This window comes from Necator americanus, chromosome V (genome assembly GCF_031761385.1).
Source record: "Necator americanus strain Aroian chromosome V, whole genome shotgun sequence".
Taxonomy (NCBI): Eukaryota; Metazoa; Nematoda; class Chromadorea; order Rhabditida; family Ancylostomatidae; genus Necator; species Necator americanus.
Genome location: NC_087375.1, coordinates 34,863,636 through 34,883,619, shown reverse-complemented (window position 1 = coordinate 34,883,619; position 19,984 = coordinate 34,863,636). Strand labels below are relative to the sequence as shown.

General features: G+C 35.2%; 1 protein-coding gene across 2 annotated transcripts; it reads left to right on the top strand.

The window, feature by feature from the left end:
- Positions 1-1,816: 1,816 nt before the first annotated feature.
- RB195_016131 (uncharacterized protein) lies at positions 1,817-19,095 on the top strand (the record flags this gene model as incomplete). Of its 2 annotated transcripts, XM_064207153.1 has the most annotated exons (14): positions 1,817-1,856; positions 2,682-2,776; positions 3,180-3,335; positions 6,030-6,077; positions 6,342-6,448; positions 7,453-7,542; positions 7,615-7,684; positions 8,050-8,139; positions 8,211-8,355; positions 8,481-8,640; positions 9,104-9,188; positions 11,224-11,317; positions 18,737-18,920; positions 19,032-19,095. In XM_064207153.1, 14 exons carry the CDS (start codon positions 1,817-1,819, stop codon positions 19,093-19,095), a joined length of 1,428 nt encoding a protein of 475 aa, XP_064063033.1. The 2 variants fall into 2 exon arrangements, with proteins under 2 accessions (XP_064063033.1, XP_064063034.1); XM_064207152.1 differs by lacking the exon at positions 1,817-1,856 and having other exon boundaries at positions 2,684-2,776.
- Between the last annotated feature and the right edge of the window lie 889 nt (positions 19,096-19,984).

Sequence of the window (19,984 nt, the reverse complement as noted above, 5' to 3'; positions counted from 1 at the left end):
TTTGTCAATTCAAAAAAGTAAAAATAAACCCAAATAAAATGAAGAATAGAATAAATAAATTAAAAATAAATAAATAAATAACCCTCTTAGCAAGATCCACTTATTTTCGCTTTTTTCTAGCAGACGTTGCAACTCCTATAGGAAATGTTTTGTAAGGGAATAATTGTATTTTATTTTCTTTTATTTTTTCTTTTATTTTCATTTTATTTTACGGTTTTATATTTTCTGCATCGCATTTCGTATGTTGTTTTTTTAAAAGTTTTTTTTTAAACCTAGTCTGAGAAACACAAGTGAACTCGAATATAAAAAACCGTTGCACTGAACACTGCACTCAACAGTTGCGGGGAATATTCCCGGAAAACTACTAACTCTGGAAAAATAAAGTCAGCGACAAGAAATTCACCCAGTGAAAGGTTCGGAAGCATCCAGGATTTCTTCTGACTATTCAACCAATGGTCTGCGAATGATAAAGGCCGATGTGATGATCCATCGACCATCTGATATCAGTCAGCCGTGGTCGCGTGACCTCCTCTCGCCTTCGTCCAGCGGTCATCACGAGCGGTGTGGGTGAATCAGCACGGCCACATTCACACCGGCCGTCCACAACAACAGTCGCATCTCGTCTCAGTTTTCAGATGGCAGATGTTCGGAATTTATCCCCGGATCTCGTCGCCGATCCCAATTAATTGGCCATTCCTAGAACCTTATCCCCTGAAAACTAGAGCTATATTTTCTTGCAGTAGTTTTAACCACATTTTCTCGCACTTTCTGGAGATTTTTCTTTTTTTATAATTAACCAATTTTATTTGAGGTTTCTAGTCATGTAATTCTATGAGTTACATTAGATCTAATAATTCTAGTTCTAAAATAATTCTAATTTCTACATATTATAGTAATATTTAAAGTTCTACATAAAATTTTATTAAATATTTTAAATATATATTAAATATAAAATATAATAAGTATCGTTATATTTTTAACAAGACATATTTTTTATCCTAACAGAAATTATACATATGTATAATTATATATTTATATTTGTCAAAAAATTAACGCAATGACCCGGAATTATCCATTTTTCCTGCGATTTTTTCCAGTGATTTTTTTTTGGAAGTTGCCACCTGTTCTTAGGCGGTGGCACCGTAGCAGAGGAGATTCATAAAGTTCGACTAGACGCTCAAGATCCAGGAAGCGTCCTGATTTTTCAAAATTTTTCGAAGGAAAACTATTATTATTGGTTTTCTTGAGGTTATTACTATTTTAATTTATTTACCATTATTATTTTATTTTACCTGTTACATTTTTACTTATTACTTTTTACTGATTTGCTTGAGCTATTATTAACTATTTCACTATTATTTGTAAATTAAAAACTCCTAAGAATCGCGATAACTTCCGAATACTGAGACTTCCGAATCATCCCAGGGTCCCTGACGGATTCCTTCGTTCGAGGTAAGTTGGTCACCCAAACCCCGGTATCTTTTTATCTACCGTAGCGTTCTGGAACCCACCACTCCTCATGTTTTGAAGGGCCGGTTTTGTTGTGTAAAATTCAGGCGAAATTCTAGTGAGCTCTGTTCCATCTTGTTTTTTTTTGTTTTATGGCACACCTGGAGGTGTTTTCAATAAACAAATAAATAAATAAATCTCTTCCCTCAAGCATCATTACTCTAAATTTCCCAGAAACACACACACACACACCAATCACATCGAATTCCAGTGAGGAAACGAATTGCAGCGAACGCAGCCGGGATTCCAGTGGGGAAAAAATCTCACGTCCTGCAAAGAACGGGCATAAATCATCTGTCGGGCTCCCATGAACCGTTCTGGAATCGTCGTCGTCTCATCTATCCATTGTATGTATAGCTTCACATTATGTTTGGATGTGTGTGTGTCTGTTTGCTGTAAAATGACCGCGAAATTAATCATGGCCGAGTTTTTCCGATTCCGAAAATCCTGCAATCCGGTGCTTTCCACCGAGATACTCTGCTCGATAGTTTGAATGTTGTCCTTTTCTGATCATATTTATATTGTTGTCGGATTCTAATACGCTTCCCACGTCCCCGGAGACCTTCGAAACGACGTTGATGAGCTGTCGTGGCTCATATGTACGTATAAGAAGCCTTTAATATGTACATTCCCTTAAATATCGATTTATTTTGCAGAAACTTCTTCGAAGAATATTTTTTCCATCAGTTAGAAAAAATGTGTTTATTTGATATTGCTATTAGCCTATGCCTTCAATCATATTTACTTTAAGAGTATTTCTTAAGGTATGATTTTTAGGAAAGCTGCAGTAATTTTAAAGGTTTAATACGATTTTTTAGACTCTCATTTTCTCAAACTCTCTTTTCTTTTCGAAATTACACAGAAAAAAGTTTTTTTTTCTTTTCTAGATCCTGTTGGTTTTCCTGTTTGATATCGAATAATCTATTTAACAGGATTTACTTATTTCATTTATTAAAACCTAAATAATTATAAGGAGGTCTTAGGAATAACTTATCGTAATATCCTGTTCCTTTTTTTCTTCCTCATCCCTCTTTCCTTTCTTGTTTCTTCTTTTCTTATCTTACCTTGATTTCTCCTTCTCTTGTATCTATATGCACTTAGCGCTCTTATGGTATTTTTTTTCCAAAGAATATAATTTTGTATCCACACAAAAGATAGTACTGTAAATTTAGACATGGTCCCATGGGTACTCCTATTAATTCCTCAAATACTTGCTGCTGCAATAAAGGAGGAAGAGAAAGCTGATCCGTTGACAGAAGTGCACCAGGTGAGCATCGCTATCAGGATTAAATAAATCACAGGCGCTTTAACCTCGTTTTTTCTTTTTTTTTGAAAATTCCTCAACCTTTCTGCTCTCTATCTTATTTAAAATTAAAAAAAAATGAAAAAAAGAATTCTGAATTTACGTTCATAAAATGGAAAACCCTTATGGACCTTGTTTTAAGAATCTTTCAACGGCGACTTTCAATAGTTCAATGGCATTTTTCAACCGCAACTTTTCAAGTAAAATTTCGATTAATTAGGGAGTTTTCCCTCAAATGAGGATAAAAAATTTATTTTTCTTAATAAAAAATTCTAATAGTTTTGATCGAACCATGCGACAATTTCCGCAAAAATAATTGACCGTCAAACAAAATCACTGGATCCATTTTCAGATTTTTCTATTTCAGGATTTGGCTCGAAAAGCAGTCGATGATCTGAATGCTCGTTCGAATGATTTATATCGATGGGATGTGTATTCAATCGATCAAGTACATCAACAGATGTACAATGGAATTAAATATCAAATGCAGTTAACGTTGGTACAAACTGATTGCAGGAAATCAGTGAGTTGCACATGTTTAGCCAGAGAAAATTTTTGGATTTATGCACTTTTTATGGCAAAATGGGAAGCAAATTAGAGAGAAATAGAAAATAAATACAATACAAAAATATAGGATTTATTAGACGGAGTGGATGAGAAAACCAGAGGAGCGCTAATTTCTTGAAATCATTTAAAAACCACCTTTGGAAATTGGCATAAACTTGTGGTCAAGTCACCTATCTTTAAATTTTTTTTTCTTATTTCTTAGAAGTGAAAATTTCTGACTCATATGTAGTTTATAAGAGTTTATAAGAGTTTGTTTTTAGAGTTTTTTAGTTTATAAGAGTGTACATAGTTTATAAGATTTCGAAAATTTATTTTTTGTGGAATCTGCTTCTGCGACCAACTTTGAAGTATTTTTTTTCCACAATTTCAAAATTTTCCTCTTCATTGAAACTTGTTCAGCGCCATTGCTATTGTTGCTGAATGTCCTGAGGTCCCAAATCCGAAATGGCGGCTCTTTTGAAGTGCTTCTCGTGCTCAAATCACGCAATCCTACTAAATTCTCGTCCTATTGAATTCTGTCTCATCAAAGATTTATTGTTTTACACGCATAGCAGGCCGGATTTGTTCCGAGAATCTTCTCCGATGGTTCAATCGCTTATTCTAGTGAGATTCTTGGTACGAAAACTCTTGGATAATTCTATTTTCATTGGTGGTGCTGAGTTGCTGGAAGAAAACGATGAGAAAGAAGCTGCTTTGATGGACTGGGAACTAATTACTTTGGAATTTCCCAAATAGTTGCGGTTTGGCAAAAAATAAAACAAAAACGCTGGAGTAAAGCTACAAACACCGTAAAAAAAATACTTTGGGGAAATCTATCCAAGAAATAGAAATTCTCTTTATTCAGCGTTATTTACTGGCAGAGTTATACTCCAAGAGAATTCCACTTTAACCTCTAGATGGGAAAAAGAGGAAATTCTGTGCATCCGAGTATAATTTCAACTTCGGCACTAACTTTTTTAAGCGAATTTCAAAGTTTTCACTCAGGTATTTCTTGGCTAAAGAACAGGTGTATTTATTCTCGTTTATTAATTGTATTCTCTGGAGAATTTGTGAATCATAGAAGATATAGAATTATAGGAAAAAATAAGGAAAATGGTCGCACAATAGTTTGGAACATTTGCTGATTATTATTGAACATTTATTTACAACTTTCTGCATTTTTTTCTTTCCTTCGTGTGGGAAACATGTTCTTTGCTTTCAAATTACAAGAAAAATGTCAATTCCTGGAGCTTCTATTTGGCTGCCATGGAGACTAAACCAATCCTCACATATTATTAATAATTTGTAATCAGTGCGTAATGCCTTTGTACGGATAAATTGCGTACGTAAGGACGGGTGCTAATTTCTGTCGCGACGAACCGAAATGCGCTTTCGATTGGAGCACGGTAGAAAGCGTAGAGTATAAAAAGGAAGAGAGCGAAGTACATAGTCTACTCATGGACAGATAAACAGACATACACGCAAATTAATAAACAAACAAACAAACAGACAAACGGACAAATGGACGAAGAAAATGCAGGAATCGTTTAAAGTGGAAGAAAACATTATAATAAATAGGATTAAGGCTACCTTTGTTTCTGCTACTACTGTTGTTTCTGCTTTCTGAGAGATTTTTCTCCAGGAATTTATTGGTGTATGTATTTATTTATTGGTGTTGATCAGTTAGGCACATAACAAACTGTTTATCTATTCCATGTACCGGATATTCTATCATTAACGCTCCACCTTGATGCCTGCTTCCGGCGGTGCTCTTCCTCTACTATCTTCACGCCCGCGTTATTCTGCCTCAATATGAGTCCATGAAGATCATGTTGGGTTCCTGGTGGAATATCAAGGGAGTCATTCATTGGGAGCTTCTGCCACATGGGTCTTCTATCAATGCTGAGAAATAAAAAATTAGAAATTCGAGCAGCTGGACACGGTGGCTGCAAAGCTTTAAGGAATGCCGGGGACAGTCTGTTTCTTCGATGACACACCAGAAGTGGTCCCGTCGCGATCACATGTCTCATCAGGGACATTCTTCCCCACAAGCCATACAGTCCGGACGAGTTGTCTCCTACCACTTGTCCCGATCTCTGAAGCATCGCCACCGTTTTGAGCCTATCCTCATCACGGCCATATTGTTGATGAGGATGAGCTCAACAAGGACCTTCGGGCATTCTTCGATGGCAAATCCAAGGACTTCCATAAGAGGGGAATCTACGAACTGCCTGGACGCTGGCAACATGTCGTTGACACCGACCGAGGATACCCCAGCGATTGAAAACTAAATATGTGGGAATAAAGAGTTTGTAAATGAAATTTCGCAAAGTGCAACAGGAATTTCTTGTTAGCCTTATATTTATATTTGTATTTATATTTATATTTTAGCCTTATTTTCGTTGCTCTTCTCGCTTTTTTGCAGTCTTGGGACCTATTGCTGCTGAGAGCTCAAATTCCAGAGTATAACTCACGTTTTCCTCTGCAGTAATAGAGTTTAACAAAAAACAGTACCACTAATCTTTTTGCTATTAGCTTTCCGCTATTTAATCAAATGGAATCCGGCGTTAAACTCGTCCACAGCCACGAAAATAATGCAGCCGCACCGTTGATGAATGCGTTTTTTTTTCCTTCGAATGGTCATCGTCAAGGATTCATTAATTAATTCCAGGGCAGTCAGCTGACTCGGACCGACTGTAAACACACGGACCGACTGAAGGTTGGTGGTTGAAGTTTTTTGTTTACAATCAATCATTGCACACACACACGGTCTTTGTGATTTATGTGTGTTGTCCTGACTTCTCCGGATCACTTAAGACACCGTTAAGCTGTGGATTAGGTGCCAACTTCCAGCACGCCTCATTGTTTTTGTTCTAAAAAAAATGGGCTGGAAGGGGAGCGGGGTTTATCTGTTAGGCAATTGTTGTACACTTTTCTTCGTAATATGCAGCGTTTACGTTTTCCTGAGTGATCTTTGATTTAGAAGTGTACTGCTGAAGGTGTGCACCGGGCATGGGAAAATTATGAGAAAATTGAAGTGAAACATTGTGAGGAACCGTACAGGAGGACGAAACGAATGGTTAAACCACAGTAAGCTTTCCGTTCTTCCCGTTTATTACCATCTAAGACACAATTACGGAAATTTGACCAAAATAAATCATCACAGGAAATTTTTATTACACACAAAAAAGAGCTCTTGAAAATATAAAATATTTACGAACTTTGAGGATATACCATTAAGCGGAAAAAATACTGATGCAGAAAAAATCCAAAAGTGTTTAAGGACTGCACTGCAGTGCACAAAAAAAAAAGAAGTAAAAAAAAGAAAAGAAAAAAATAAAAAAAAATACAATTTTCTAATTAGTTTACAAAATTTCTTGAAAAGCGCATTAGGGAAACAGTATTTACAAGTGTATGGACCTAAGATCAATATTTTTTTATGTACTACGTTTGTCCTTATTATTGTATTATTATGTTGTTTATATTATTTATTTGTTTATATTATATATCACGCTCAGTTGCATGCCAAAAAAGAAAAGAAAGAAGAAGAAGAAAGATGGGCGAATACAGAAAAAAATACAGTAATTACATAGTGAAAAGACAGAAAAAAGAATACATTGAGCACGGATTAATCCATGTACGATTCCGGTCTAATTAATTTAGTATTTAGACCCGGCCAGACTTAAAAAGGAAAGCTGGTCAGTCATCCAGGAGCCGTAGAGTTTTCCCAGAATAAACACGGTGTATTATTTTGTTTTATGATTATTATTATTATTTTTTGATTTTTTTGTTTATTTATTTTACTATTATTTTATTTTTTATTATAACCACGATTTATTATTTTTTTATATTATTATTGTTATTTTCTGATTTATTTTGTTTATTCATTTTGTTATTTATTTATTCTTCGTATTTATGTTATTTATGTAATTATTATTTACATTTTATTTTTTAATAGTTATTTATTTTTTGTATGTTTTATTTGATTTTGTTTGTTTACTACTATTATATTGTTTTCTAATTTGCTTGGAAGCACTATGCATAAGGTGTACATTTCAAGCTTGAGCTAATTTTAATCATTCGATAATTTTAAGACGAATCCCTATCGATCGATCAAAACTCGGACGTCATATCAAACCAAAGGACTATGTGGCTTGGAACCAATTCACGGATTTTATTGACAGGTACTGTAATTAATTTCTTTGTTATAAATTATTTGTCAATTATTAGATTACTTACTAGTTTCCATGTTTCAGGCATGAAAAAACGTACAATGGGAAACGGGACACTTTGAAACGATTTCGAATTTTTAAAAGGAATTTAAAGGTATATCTATTTCTATGAAACACTCACCACTTCCTTCAATTTTGGTTCCCGCTCAATCTTTTCCATTTTTTTTTATTTCTGCGAAAAAACCCTCATCTTTTTTTTCTAGTTACCGTTACCCCTACTACTAGAAAATTGTGTAGAATTTTAGAATTTGTCGGGATGAAATTTTTTGAAGCAAAAGAATTTGCCTCTAACTATTCATGGAATCTCCTTAAATGACTAAATTTGGATTTGGAAAGGCGGAAATGATAATCCATCTAATTCGAGTAATAAAAAATAATAAAAGTAGAGTAAAGAAAATAAAAAAGAAAAGAAAAGGAGGAAGAAAAAGCTAGTAAAAAAATAAGAATTGGTATTTGCAGGCGATTCGCACATGGCAAGAGCACGAACAAGGAACTGCTGTTTATGGAATAACGGAATTCTCAGATATGACACCGGAAGAGTTCAAAAAGGTTCGTGAGCACAATTTAGCAAAAATTGACGTCAAAAGGAATTTTCACCCACAAAACATCACGGATTTTAGATCTACCTCCCATATATCTGGGAAGAACCGATCTATCCAAATAAAATAGCGAATCTTAAAGCAGAAGGTATCAACGTAAAAGACGAATATCCAGAATCATTTGATTGGCGAACAAAAGGAGCAGTTACGGAGGTGAAAAATCAGGGTGCGTTTCATTTCTTCACTTTTTCTTTGTTCAGAACAAATTTTTAACTATTCAAACAATTAAAACAAGCAAATTAATTCAAATAATTATTTGAATTAAACTATTCAAAATTTTTCCACATCCAGGTAATTGTGGAAGTTGTTGGGCTTTCTCGACGACAGGAAACATAGAGGGACAGTGGTTCCTGGCTAAAAATGAACTCATCTCATTATCTGAGCAAGAATTGGTTGACTGTGATGTGGTTGATCAGGGATGTAATGGTGGATTACCTAGTCAGGCTTACAAGTACGTTTCTGAATCTATTTAGAGGGTTTTTTCTTGGAATAATCCAGATTTTTCAGGAAAAGATTACAAAGTAGTTGTATTATTATATTAAGTAAGGTGATCACAGTAGCAGATACTCGGTACGGTCCTCTTCTCCACGGAGAAAAGACATCGTCTTATTTATATTATTATTATTTATATAACTATTATATTATATATTTGTTGTACTATTTATGCACTATATTATGTATAGATATATGTTATATTATATATTACTATATATTATATTTTATTTATATGTATTTGTTATAGTTACTTTATTAGATTATATAGCAGTTACATATATTATACAGTGATACAGTTTTTCTCTGTGGGAAAGAGGACCATACCGAGTATGTGCTACCGTAACCACCTTATGTTTTTTCTTAGCAAACATCATAGCTCATAACGTTTTTTTTTTCTTTTATATAGGTCACTTTTTTAGGGAGATAATTCGAATGGGTGGTTTAGAGCCGGAGGACGCTTATCCATACGATGGGAAAGGAGAAACGTGCCATCTCGTCCGCTCGGTTCGTCGCTTTACGGTTTTTTAGGATCCATATAACAGCTGTGTACTGTAAAGTCTCGTAAACTACACTATAGAACCGTTACGCAAAATGTAGCGTCCATGTTTTTAATTGTTTAGAAGTTTTTACGTTCTCTTTTACCATAATTTATTTGAAAGCTACCGAAATCTACAAGTATAGTTTTTTTATAGGGAATAGCGGAAAAGCGAAAAATTGTTATTTTTGTTGTTATTGTTTTTATAGCGAAAAATTGTGCTTATTAGGTCAGAAATCATGCAACAATTCGATCTGAACTAGATCTTCCCGGATTTCAGTTTCAACTGTCATCGAATTCAAAAATAAAAAAAATATAAAAAACGTAAAGTAATATAAAAACGCAGATGAAGTACAATAAAAAATAAATAAACAATAAAACGATGAAAACAAAACTGATAAAATTAAATAAATAAAATGAATAAATTAACGAAAAGTGCCAACCAAGTACACTTGAGTTCATTTGGGATTCCAAATTTGAAATTCATCCACTGCAATAGATGTTTACCGTATTCATCTAACCTATGTAGGTGTACCGTATTCAACTGGTGAACTCACGCAGTATTTCTTTGGCCTTTCGGATCTGAGTTAGGCTGCTTTGGTGGTACTTTTCTTATTGTTTTAACCTTCAGCGCCAATGCAAATATTTTTTTGGTAAGATACCGATATTTTATTGTAGTCCTTTTGATAGATTTCTTGCACGAAAATACAGCGAAAATAATTTTTTTCGCTACGAAACTTCGATTATCGCAGTTAAACAGTAACTATGTACAGTATATGTGCCTTCTCGATCTTAGGGGGACATCAAAATATTGACAGTTTTAAAATAAAAGATAGAGGTGGGAGTGTTGTTCACAATCACATGCATGATCACACTCAATCCCGCTCATTTATCTAGAAAAAGGCGTGTCAGGCTACCTTGTGTGATCCGATCTTCCCAACAATGCAACTTATTACGGGCGCTAGAACGCAAGCAGCTCGGTCGTCGTCTAACGACCGCTATCCAACTAATATGGCTTCAATACGGAGCAGATCCTGCCTCGTGTGCACCTAATAAGGCTCCAATACGGAGCAGATCCTGCCTCGTGTGCACGTGACGCAGACGCGTAGGGGCTTCACATCGTTCTATAGCCCGTAATAAGTTGCATCGTTCGGGACACGGGTGCAACCAAGGCTATTTTGGAAGCTTTTTTTCTAGATTACTTGGAGAAATTGAGTGTGATGACGTTCATTTCCGTAAACTACGCCGTTACTCCTAATTATTCGTTTGAAACATCTAACGTCGTAACGATACTACGCTACCTTTAAGGCTGCAGAAATGAAGAATTTTTCAAATAAAAATTTTGACGGGAAGTCACATTGAGTATTTATGGTCTAATTTTAAAACTTACGACAAATTGACTTGTCAAAAAGTACCTATGAGAACATTTCATTTAATTGATAGATTGTTCCATAATCTCCTTCCTTCTTTCCCCAACGTTTTCCCCCAAATTCAGCCTACCATCACCTCGAGTTCGAGGCCAATGGATTTTAAAAAATTGACCCGATCGATGAGCGAAGGTCGTTCGTGATTTTGGCGCTTAATTCGTTGATTGAAATTTTGAAAAATTGAAAGAAATTTTAGAAATTGTTGGATAAAAGTGAAAAGACAAGAAAAAAGAAAGAAAATTATCAGACAACCTGTTTGGGTGTGTGTTAGATTTGTAGCCCTTACGAATCCAGAAACTGCTGCTTCGATTCCGATCTGGTTCAATTTCTGATCTCAATCAATTCCTTTAATAGTCTAGGGCACAGTAGAGGGCGCTTTGGATCGCTTCTCTGTTTTTTTTTCCCTCGTAAATCTTGTCTATTTATCTTTTTCCTCTACACTCTGAAAATTGACTACCGAAAAAAACTAATTCCACTCTTATCGGTTTTATCTATATTTCAACAAAGCCATCTATGTATTCCATTATCACCTTGAGAAATTTGCAGGACTTCCCTGAAAAAAGAGGTTTTTTTTCAGGAAATCGCCGTTTATATCAATGATTCCGTGGAATTGCCGCATGATGAGGAGAGCATGAAGGCATGGTTGGTGAAGAAAGGACCGATATCGATTGGTAAGTGATTTTATTTGTGCGTATCTATGTACGTAATACATCACGTAAAGCTTCTAAATAAAAGACGAGGTCAACGTTGAGCAAATGGAACATGAAAATTACAATTAAAAATTACTTTTACATGAATTTTACATTTAAAAATTTGTCATCGATCAATAAATGAGGTATCCACGCCATCCACGGATTAGGCGTAGCATAGTTGACGATTTAACATTCGTCTCTCGTACCATTCCACCATCCCAACGTGATTCCACGGATCCCGGCGACTTTTGCAGTAGCTGATCGGCCGATCTCGGGTAAACAAACGTTTTTTCCGTGCTCGTCGATTTATGTTCGATGCTTCCTGGGCTCTGCAAAGACACTTTGGCGAACACCTTGGGAACTTTTCGAGAAACGGGAAAGAAAGAAATTTTCATTCAATTTTAGTTTTAATTCCAAAAAATTATGCTACAATGCAAGATTTATGAAAAGCTACTTCTTTTGTTTTAAATTTAAAATTTTGGAGATATCTGGATTTTTTTTTTGGATCAACGAATTTAACATTTCAAATAAATGAATTTCAATCCAAAATTAAAAGAAGATCAGGTGGATCTTGTGAGGAAAAAATTTGAGGCGAAACTAGAAGGGAAATATTAGCATACGTACCAATTATTGTTTATGGTTCCTTGCTCATCGTTAAATTTCTGTTGAAAACGTTTATTATTATTGAATATTAATATTTTCTCTTAACAATCCTCTTAATTCCTCTAATTTTTTCCTTCCATTTTGTTCTGTTTCTTTTAAAATTGTTTTATTCGGTGTTGTGAATCACCCTGAGGGCACAAAATAAGTAAATAATGCAGTAATAAAGTTGGATGGTCCTAGAATTGATGGGTTCTGCGGCTATTCCAATAACCTGTTCGATTTTAGTAAACTTGTAAACTTTTTTATTTTATTTATTTCTAGCAGAATTTTAGTAAGCTAAACTTGTAGTACAAGTAATGAAAATGGATGAAATTATTTTGTTTTTCATATTTTTTTCCTACGTATATAAACATATTACATTTCGGAAGTGTATATATTTGAATTTTTTACTGGAAAAGAAGAAAAATTATTTTTTTTTACAGATAAAAATCATAGCTCCAGTTTGTATAAATATAAAAGAACATTTCTTAGTGGAATGAATCTCCTAAAAATTTTTCTGAGATTTGCTTTATTTTTCATTTTTGCATTCAACATTTCCTCCAAAAATCTTTTTTTTTCAGTTTTATTATCGAACGTTTTTTTTTTCGTCAAGGTTCTAGAGGAAGAGGATATGAAATGAGGGAGGAAGATAGAGAGAGGGAGGGAGAAAGAGGAAAGAATTTTCTATAAAGAAAGATGAAAAAGATGTTCATAAAGAGGGATAAAGAGGTCAAAGAAATGAATAAAAAATAAACGCATATAACAATGCTACCAATGCAGTGATCAATCATCTTAAGATCTTTTTTGATCTTTGATCTATGGTGATCAATGTGATTGGTTAGGTCTACCTCTGCTAGCAAAGCAGGCATTTCAAATGGCGCTATTTTTTTCTGTTCAGCCTGACTTGTACCGTATAATTACATCCATTATTGTTATGGTATGACTTTTTTACTTTCTACTGTACTACTATTACAGTACACTTAGTTTTTTTTTATTCATTTCAATTGTAAGTATGCGGCAAAGACATGTATAACTGTTTGTTTGTTCGTATTTGACTGTTCTAGGCTACGGTATCCAGTAATTTTTCGCTCTTGAGTGGGAATTAATATTGAAATCAAAAAAAATTTAATATTTAGAAATCTTCAAAAAATTCGAAGATTAAGAATTTAGAACTACAACTAGAAGCATCTCTATTTCTTTTTCGTGCTTAAAAAAACGAATAAAAGTTAAATTCGAAGGAATCTCACAGATTTTTGAGAATTTGACAGCGACAGCGGTTGCTTAGGGACCACATTGAACCTTTAGGCTTTTTTGACTCTTGCTTTAGGATTTACTCATTTTATAGAATATATTTTCTTTGTTACTGTATTGTGCATATAATTTTAAATGGAAATATTACTGATCGCCCCTGATCCTCGAGCAAATCCACGAAAACGGCAGTCAAAGAAATCAAGGTGATTGGCTTGGTCGGGAAGAAAGAGGAAAATGAGGAATCAGAAATTATATAAATTTTTTTGATGAGAAATATCCTGACAATTTCTCGATCAATCTACACTAGGAACGCTAGGGGGGGGGGGATGTTTCGCTTGAGAACTTTATAAATAAATCAATAGGTAAGTAATGTAGAGATCTAAACCGTTATTGATCGCCGCCGTTAGGGGATTCCTACATTTTGCGAGAAGAGCACATTGTAAACTATTTCTTACGTGAGCTGTATTTTCCTAGCAATTTGCTCGAGAGTTTAGCGTGAAGTACTCGTTTTTTCCTCGAAATTTCGTTTCGTCAACTTTTTTTTTCGTGGACAAGAAACCTACGACTTTACGTCATATTTGTGTGGTAAAAAAAACAACAACAAAGGCAAACAACACTTTTGAGCTAACAAATAATGAGTTTTGAATTGTGAAAGTTTCTTGAACATGTTCCTTTTTTGCTAAGGAAGTAGAGGACTAAAAGTTATCTCAAAACCAGAATGACTCAATTTTTCTTAGGATTCCAGTTTTTGTCAGAGAACTGGATTTTTACGTTGTCACTAAGCGCAGAAGCTTAGGTTGACGTTTTTCCTGGCTATATTATTTATTATTATATTTATTTCGGACGTAGTCGAATAAAATTCGAACACTTAGTCGGATATTCGTCAAGTTGAATGCTCGAATAATGATAAATGAATACTTATATGATAATAAATTAGTGAAATTAATAACGCACGCATTATGTGCATGAAATTACGAGATAGTAAATGCAAAAATTGGCTGATGCGATTTTTTTTTCTGTCGGGTACCGCTTATTTGCATGTGTGAGGTTAAGGGACTGTGATTCAAGGTATGAACCCCCTCCGCAAATCGCCACAAGACCTATCGCTCAATTTAGACTTCGTCCTGTTCGATAATTTACAAAAATGAAGAATGATCGGAAAAAGAATGAAATGAAGAAAGAAAGACAGTCACGACTTTTCCTTCAGCCCTTCCTTTGAGCTCTTAGTGACAGGCATGACACAACCAGAAAAAAACCAAGAAATGAAACTGAGAACGTTAATTTCTTCGCGGCGCGATAGTTCCGCGTTTTTTCCTGGAAACGCCAGGAGCTCAGTTTCTTTTCTGTGCCAAAAATTTATTCCTAAATAGGGCTTTGAAGATTCTTTTCATAGAAAAAAGATTTGAATCCTAAATTAACATTGGTAGAAGTTGTGTTGTTAATATTTGCAGATCTCCACAGGAAAAATCCCATCGAAAATATTTCAGTAAAGGATTTTCATGGGGTACAGGAGGCTAATAAGCTAATTTAGTAAAAAAAAAGCTTTTTAAAAAACCAAAGAAAACATTTTGAAACCAAAAATGCTTTCCTGGATGATAAATGATCCCTGTGAGAATACGCGTACGACTTTACGTTCGACTTTAACTCAGACCTCGTTTGAGGTTCACGAACACAATGACCTGCTGAGGCAACCCAATGAATTGGGTCAGTGTTTTTTTCCTCTCAGACAAGTCTGATACGAATTTATCGACCCCGAGTGGATGAATGGCTTGGTTGCCATCAGGGCGGTTTCGAACCTTCGACAGTGCAGCCGCTACTGAACCTTTTGCCGACTGCGCTATGTCTGCCTGACTCAATAGCAATTTAGTGTAATAATTCTGAAGTTTTATAATGTATTAAAAATTAAAATAACAAAATAAGAAAGCATATAAAAATTAATGTAATTTATGATTTATTTTGAAATGTAGTTGATAAGTGGAAAGTTATAAGGGCTTCATAGATTGCATTGTCTGTTTCATTTCTTCTAAAATGATCAGGCGCAATTATTTCTGACATTAAGTAATTTTCTTCTGAAAATTTGCATAAAATTTACGGGGAGCGATTATTTCTAATTGTTGAACTCAACTAAATTTTTGAACCACGTATTAGTTAATCTATCGAATTGATTTCAAGAAATCAACCAGCTGAAAGGGGCCTCGGCCATGACGCAATTTCTCGGATGCTCAGGAATGTGCAAATAGGCAAATAAGCGCTGATGACGCACAAAAATATAGCTTTACCAACAAAATTTTTAGAAAAAAAAACTAAACCTACAAAAAAAAAAACTCACCTTCTTTCCAGCTCATCCACCGGTGTTATAATGAAATACCATAGATCATTCCGTATAAAATAGTCAATCCATGAAAAAAGTCGCAGCACACCAACGACCAAAACGATTATCAGAGATTCTTAAGGATTTTTTGCTTCTATTTAAAGGATTTTTAGGAGAAGAAATACGCCAAAATCACTTACGGTCTTTAGGCTTAGATTTATAGAAATTGTGTCGTTTAGCGCACTGTGAACTGATCATATACTGCAGGCAGAGCGGTTTTTTCAGGAACCTTGAAAAAATGTGGATTTCATTAAACCAACAGTGATTATTTTTTTATTAATTAAAAAGGTAGATTGATTTTTTGTGTAGATCTTTTGAACCGTAAACCCTAAGTAACCCTAAGGCATATATATAATTAATTTTAGTCTTTTTTTTTTGATCGTACTGCCTATCTTGACTGACAGCGAGATTTTTTAAAGGAGAACGTCAAGAGCGTGGGGTCTGATTTACTGCTGAAAATGGTTTCTGCTTCCAGATTTTTGGGCAGCCTTTTATCCATAGAAAATGTACATAGCTAGGAAAACCAAATAGCTGAAGGATCATAAAATTCCATGCGAGAAAAACTTAGATTCTGGAAAACTCCGTCTTTCTCTTAACCAGAAAATGTTCTCTTTTTTATGTTTATCTGGTTGATGGCGACGTATCTTTGGATGAGACAGAGCGGAGCCATTGGATGACTCGTCGCGTCGCGCATTGCGTCGCGGTCGCACTCTTCAACATAAGTCCCGGGAACTGTAATTGCGCCTGTTTCCTTACTTACAAACTGTTTAATGTAACCACGAGGAAATCTCTTGAGAGTATTAGGATCCTGGCTAGGTTTAGCCGAAGCACATCATCTGCTAGTAATTTCACAACATATTGGCAAATCTGAACCACCGTACTCCTATACAGTATGACTGTTGTGATCCGAAAAACGTGATCTACATCTCTAAAACTTGAAGTTACCACCAATTAACTGACTTCGGACAACAATGCGGTCGTAGTTGATAGTATTTTCGCATGGAAACTGTTGAACTTTCAATTTTGCTGAAAAATTATTTTAGGCCCATAGTAAAATGATACCGTAACCGTGTGACGGTTCAGGCGGAGCGAGCAATTCGGAAGAAGAACTTCTATAGTTCGTAGGAGGATGTGTTTACGTTTTACTACGAAAAAATAATACAAATATAATAAATATGGCGGAAATGCGTCGAGATGGGAGTATGACGGAGAAAATTGCGGATAACAGGGCACTCATAGCTTAAAAGTCTTTTTGCATTCTTTCGCCAAGGTCAAGTACTTACCTCAATGCACCCATCTTACATAAATATCTCTTCTCTTATGATTATCTCTTCGTATATTTATCTAAGAAGAAGAAAAAGAGGAAAATATAAGTTCATGTTAAGTTTAAATTTAAACACGTACCGTAATCTCGCCATTGCATCGTTACCCGAGTCTGATTTTTGCATTTTACTTGTTGTCGTTGTTCCGGTTGTTGTTGTTGCCGTCGTAGTACCGTTGCGCTGTTTTCGATGATGCATTTTTTTTGTTCGACGTCGTTCGATTCTGAACGAACGTGGACGAGTTCTCCGAAGCGGATGAATACGTAGTGGGATACGATGATGAGATGCTGACACGTTTTCGGATAGGGTGTCAGCGCGACAGATTGACGCACATCTGTGTCTGATCTCCCAATGCTCATAAAAATTCCGAAAAGTCCTCTTTCATTCATTGATTTTTGCCGGGGAAAACATCCATTCTTAAGGATATAATGTTGAAAAATCCTGAAGTTTTCTATGGAAATTTTAAGAATAAAAAAAGAGCTGCTATTGGAAGGTGATGCACGAGAAATAAGAGCGGTTCATGTTTGATTTTTCGGGCGTTGAGCGAGTGAAATTCAAACAATATCAGCGAAATCCACGCAGACGGTTGATGGTAGGTTGTAGGTGTTGCTAAACGGAGCCGTGACTATCACAATCCGATCGGCGTGGGCGTTTCCCCCGAGTTCGTGAAAAAAAGAGACGAGTTTCTCCGTCCAAGAGAAGACTTATTTGTGTGTCTATGCACTTATTTACCTAGTCATCCGTGCACGTAGGGTGCTACTCAAAAAAAAACAACAACGCAAAGGACATAGCAGATGAGTTTCGTGTTGTAGAAAACATCAGGGGAAAATTTTTCAGAAAAAAAAGCAATTATTATTCGGATACTTTCCTTAAAACTGGGGGTACTGTTACAGTTAGCTTCATATCTGTACGTCCATGAGATTCTTTCCAGAATTTAAGAAGAATGAAAATGAAAAGAAAGAAAGAATGAAAAATGATTTTCACCTGATCATTTTTTCCCAGAAGTGGGTTTTATCGCCTGAAATGATGTTTTATGAGGGGGGGGGGGGGGGAATTATTTTTTCTGGGATTGATTATTTCTGCCCTGCGGGACCCATTTGGATAGTTTTCTTCCTTTTTAGTTTGGAGTCCTTAAGTCCGTGGAACCTTGCCGAAGTCATACACATCTCAATTGTCTGTGTGGATTTTTTTTCATCCTACTCTCATCCCTCGATCATCCTTCGTCTTCTTTACTACTTCTCTATTTCTGTTCTACTCCCCTCCTTATTCTGAACTAAAGAAGCTCAGAGGTGGATATGAAATTATTTTATATTCATATTGCAATAAAATATTTAGTGGAACACCTTCCAAAAGAAAATGCAAACTTAATTTTAACTTTATTTTATTTACTAATCTAGTTGTTGTTTAATTTTGTCTAATTTTAGCCATTGTTTACTTTACTTTATTTTATTCACATACACCAAAGATGCAAATATGACGAAAAAAGGGAATAAAAAAGCACCCTTTGTCTGAGTCAGAATATTGGAAAAATAAAATAAATTAATATTAAGTAAAAGAAATAGATGAAATGAATAATATAAAAGTAGAAACGAATCTGTTGTTTGTATTTTTATTTTATTATATTTTATTACGTATTATATTGTTATTATTTTATTTATTATTTATTTATGTTGTTTAATTTTATTATACTTTATTATTATTTTTTTACGCAGTATTTTTTCGAACATTACTGTACTGCTGTTATTTCTATGCTCACAATTTCAAATCTATTTATATTTATTTAATTTATGCACATCTTTACGGATCTTCTAGGAATCAATGCGAATCCACTGCAATTTTACCGTCACGGAGTTTCACATCCATGGAAGATCCTATGCGAACCATTCATGTTGAATCATGGGGTTCTCATTGTCGGATACGGTACGGAGAAGAAGAAACCCTACTGGATCATTAAGAATTCATGGGGTCCGAAATGGGGCGAGAGCGGGTATTACAGGTAAGATTCTACCGTATCTCTTGTAATTTAATTGTTAAATTAATTATAATAATTTTAATTTTATTTTTATCTGCTCTTTACAACCTTTAACTCGACTTTGGTTTTTTTCAGGCTTTATCGAGGTAAAAACGTGTGCGGTGTACAGGAAATGGCCACTTCAGCGGTGGTGAATTGAGTCGCTCCTCCGGAAAAAAAAATCAGAACACGCCTTTGTACTTAAACTTGTTTTCCTGTTCGCTAATCGTTTTCCTTTTTTTGTGTGTGTAGAAGATTGTTGTTATATATTCGGATAATAGTAAACAATAACTGCTCATTGACAAAACAATGTAAACGTCCAGTATCCAGAAGAACGAGATATGCTGGATAAATTAGAGGATCCTAAGTAAACACAGCCTTTTTGTTGATTTTTACACGGATAGTGCAATCGTAATGAAATTTGCTGCCGAAGAGCAAAACAAATAGTGTACTGGACGAGATATTCGTCCTAAAGACAGCGTCAACGATAAGAAAAAAAGTGTTATTTTTTCCTTCTGGCATTTTCTTAGTGAAGAAGAAGGGATTTGTTATTTATTTATTTATTTATTTATTTATTTTACAGGTCTTTTTTGGTGCCGATAAGGATAAAGGATAAAGCGTTTAGGTAATTAAGCGATAATTAATCCGCCTGGGATGCCCTACCGCGTTCGATATCTACTCAGAATGAATTGTTCGGTACGGGTTTCTGGATGCGTACGCACCTTCACAATATCTTGTGGAGGCGAGCTGATGCATTGAATTACGGTTTTTGTCCTCCTACTGTGCGGGACGGTTGTAGCATAGTCGGTAAGAGGCTCCACTGCCTGCACGATCAATCGGAGGTTCGAATCCGCCCTAGTGCTCACCATGCCTTTCATCCCTCAGGCGTCGATAAATTTGTATCAGACTTGTCTGGGAGGATAAAAACACTGACTTGACGCATCGGCTAGCCACCGCAAGTCATTTTAGAGGCCAGTTACACGTTCGTGAACCTCAAACGATTCTGAATTGAGGTGGACGTGGAGGCGCAGGTCCCAAGCGGATTGATT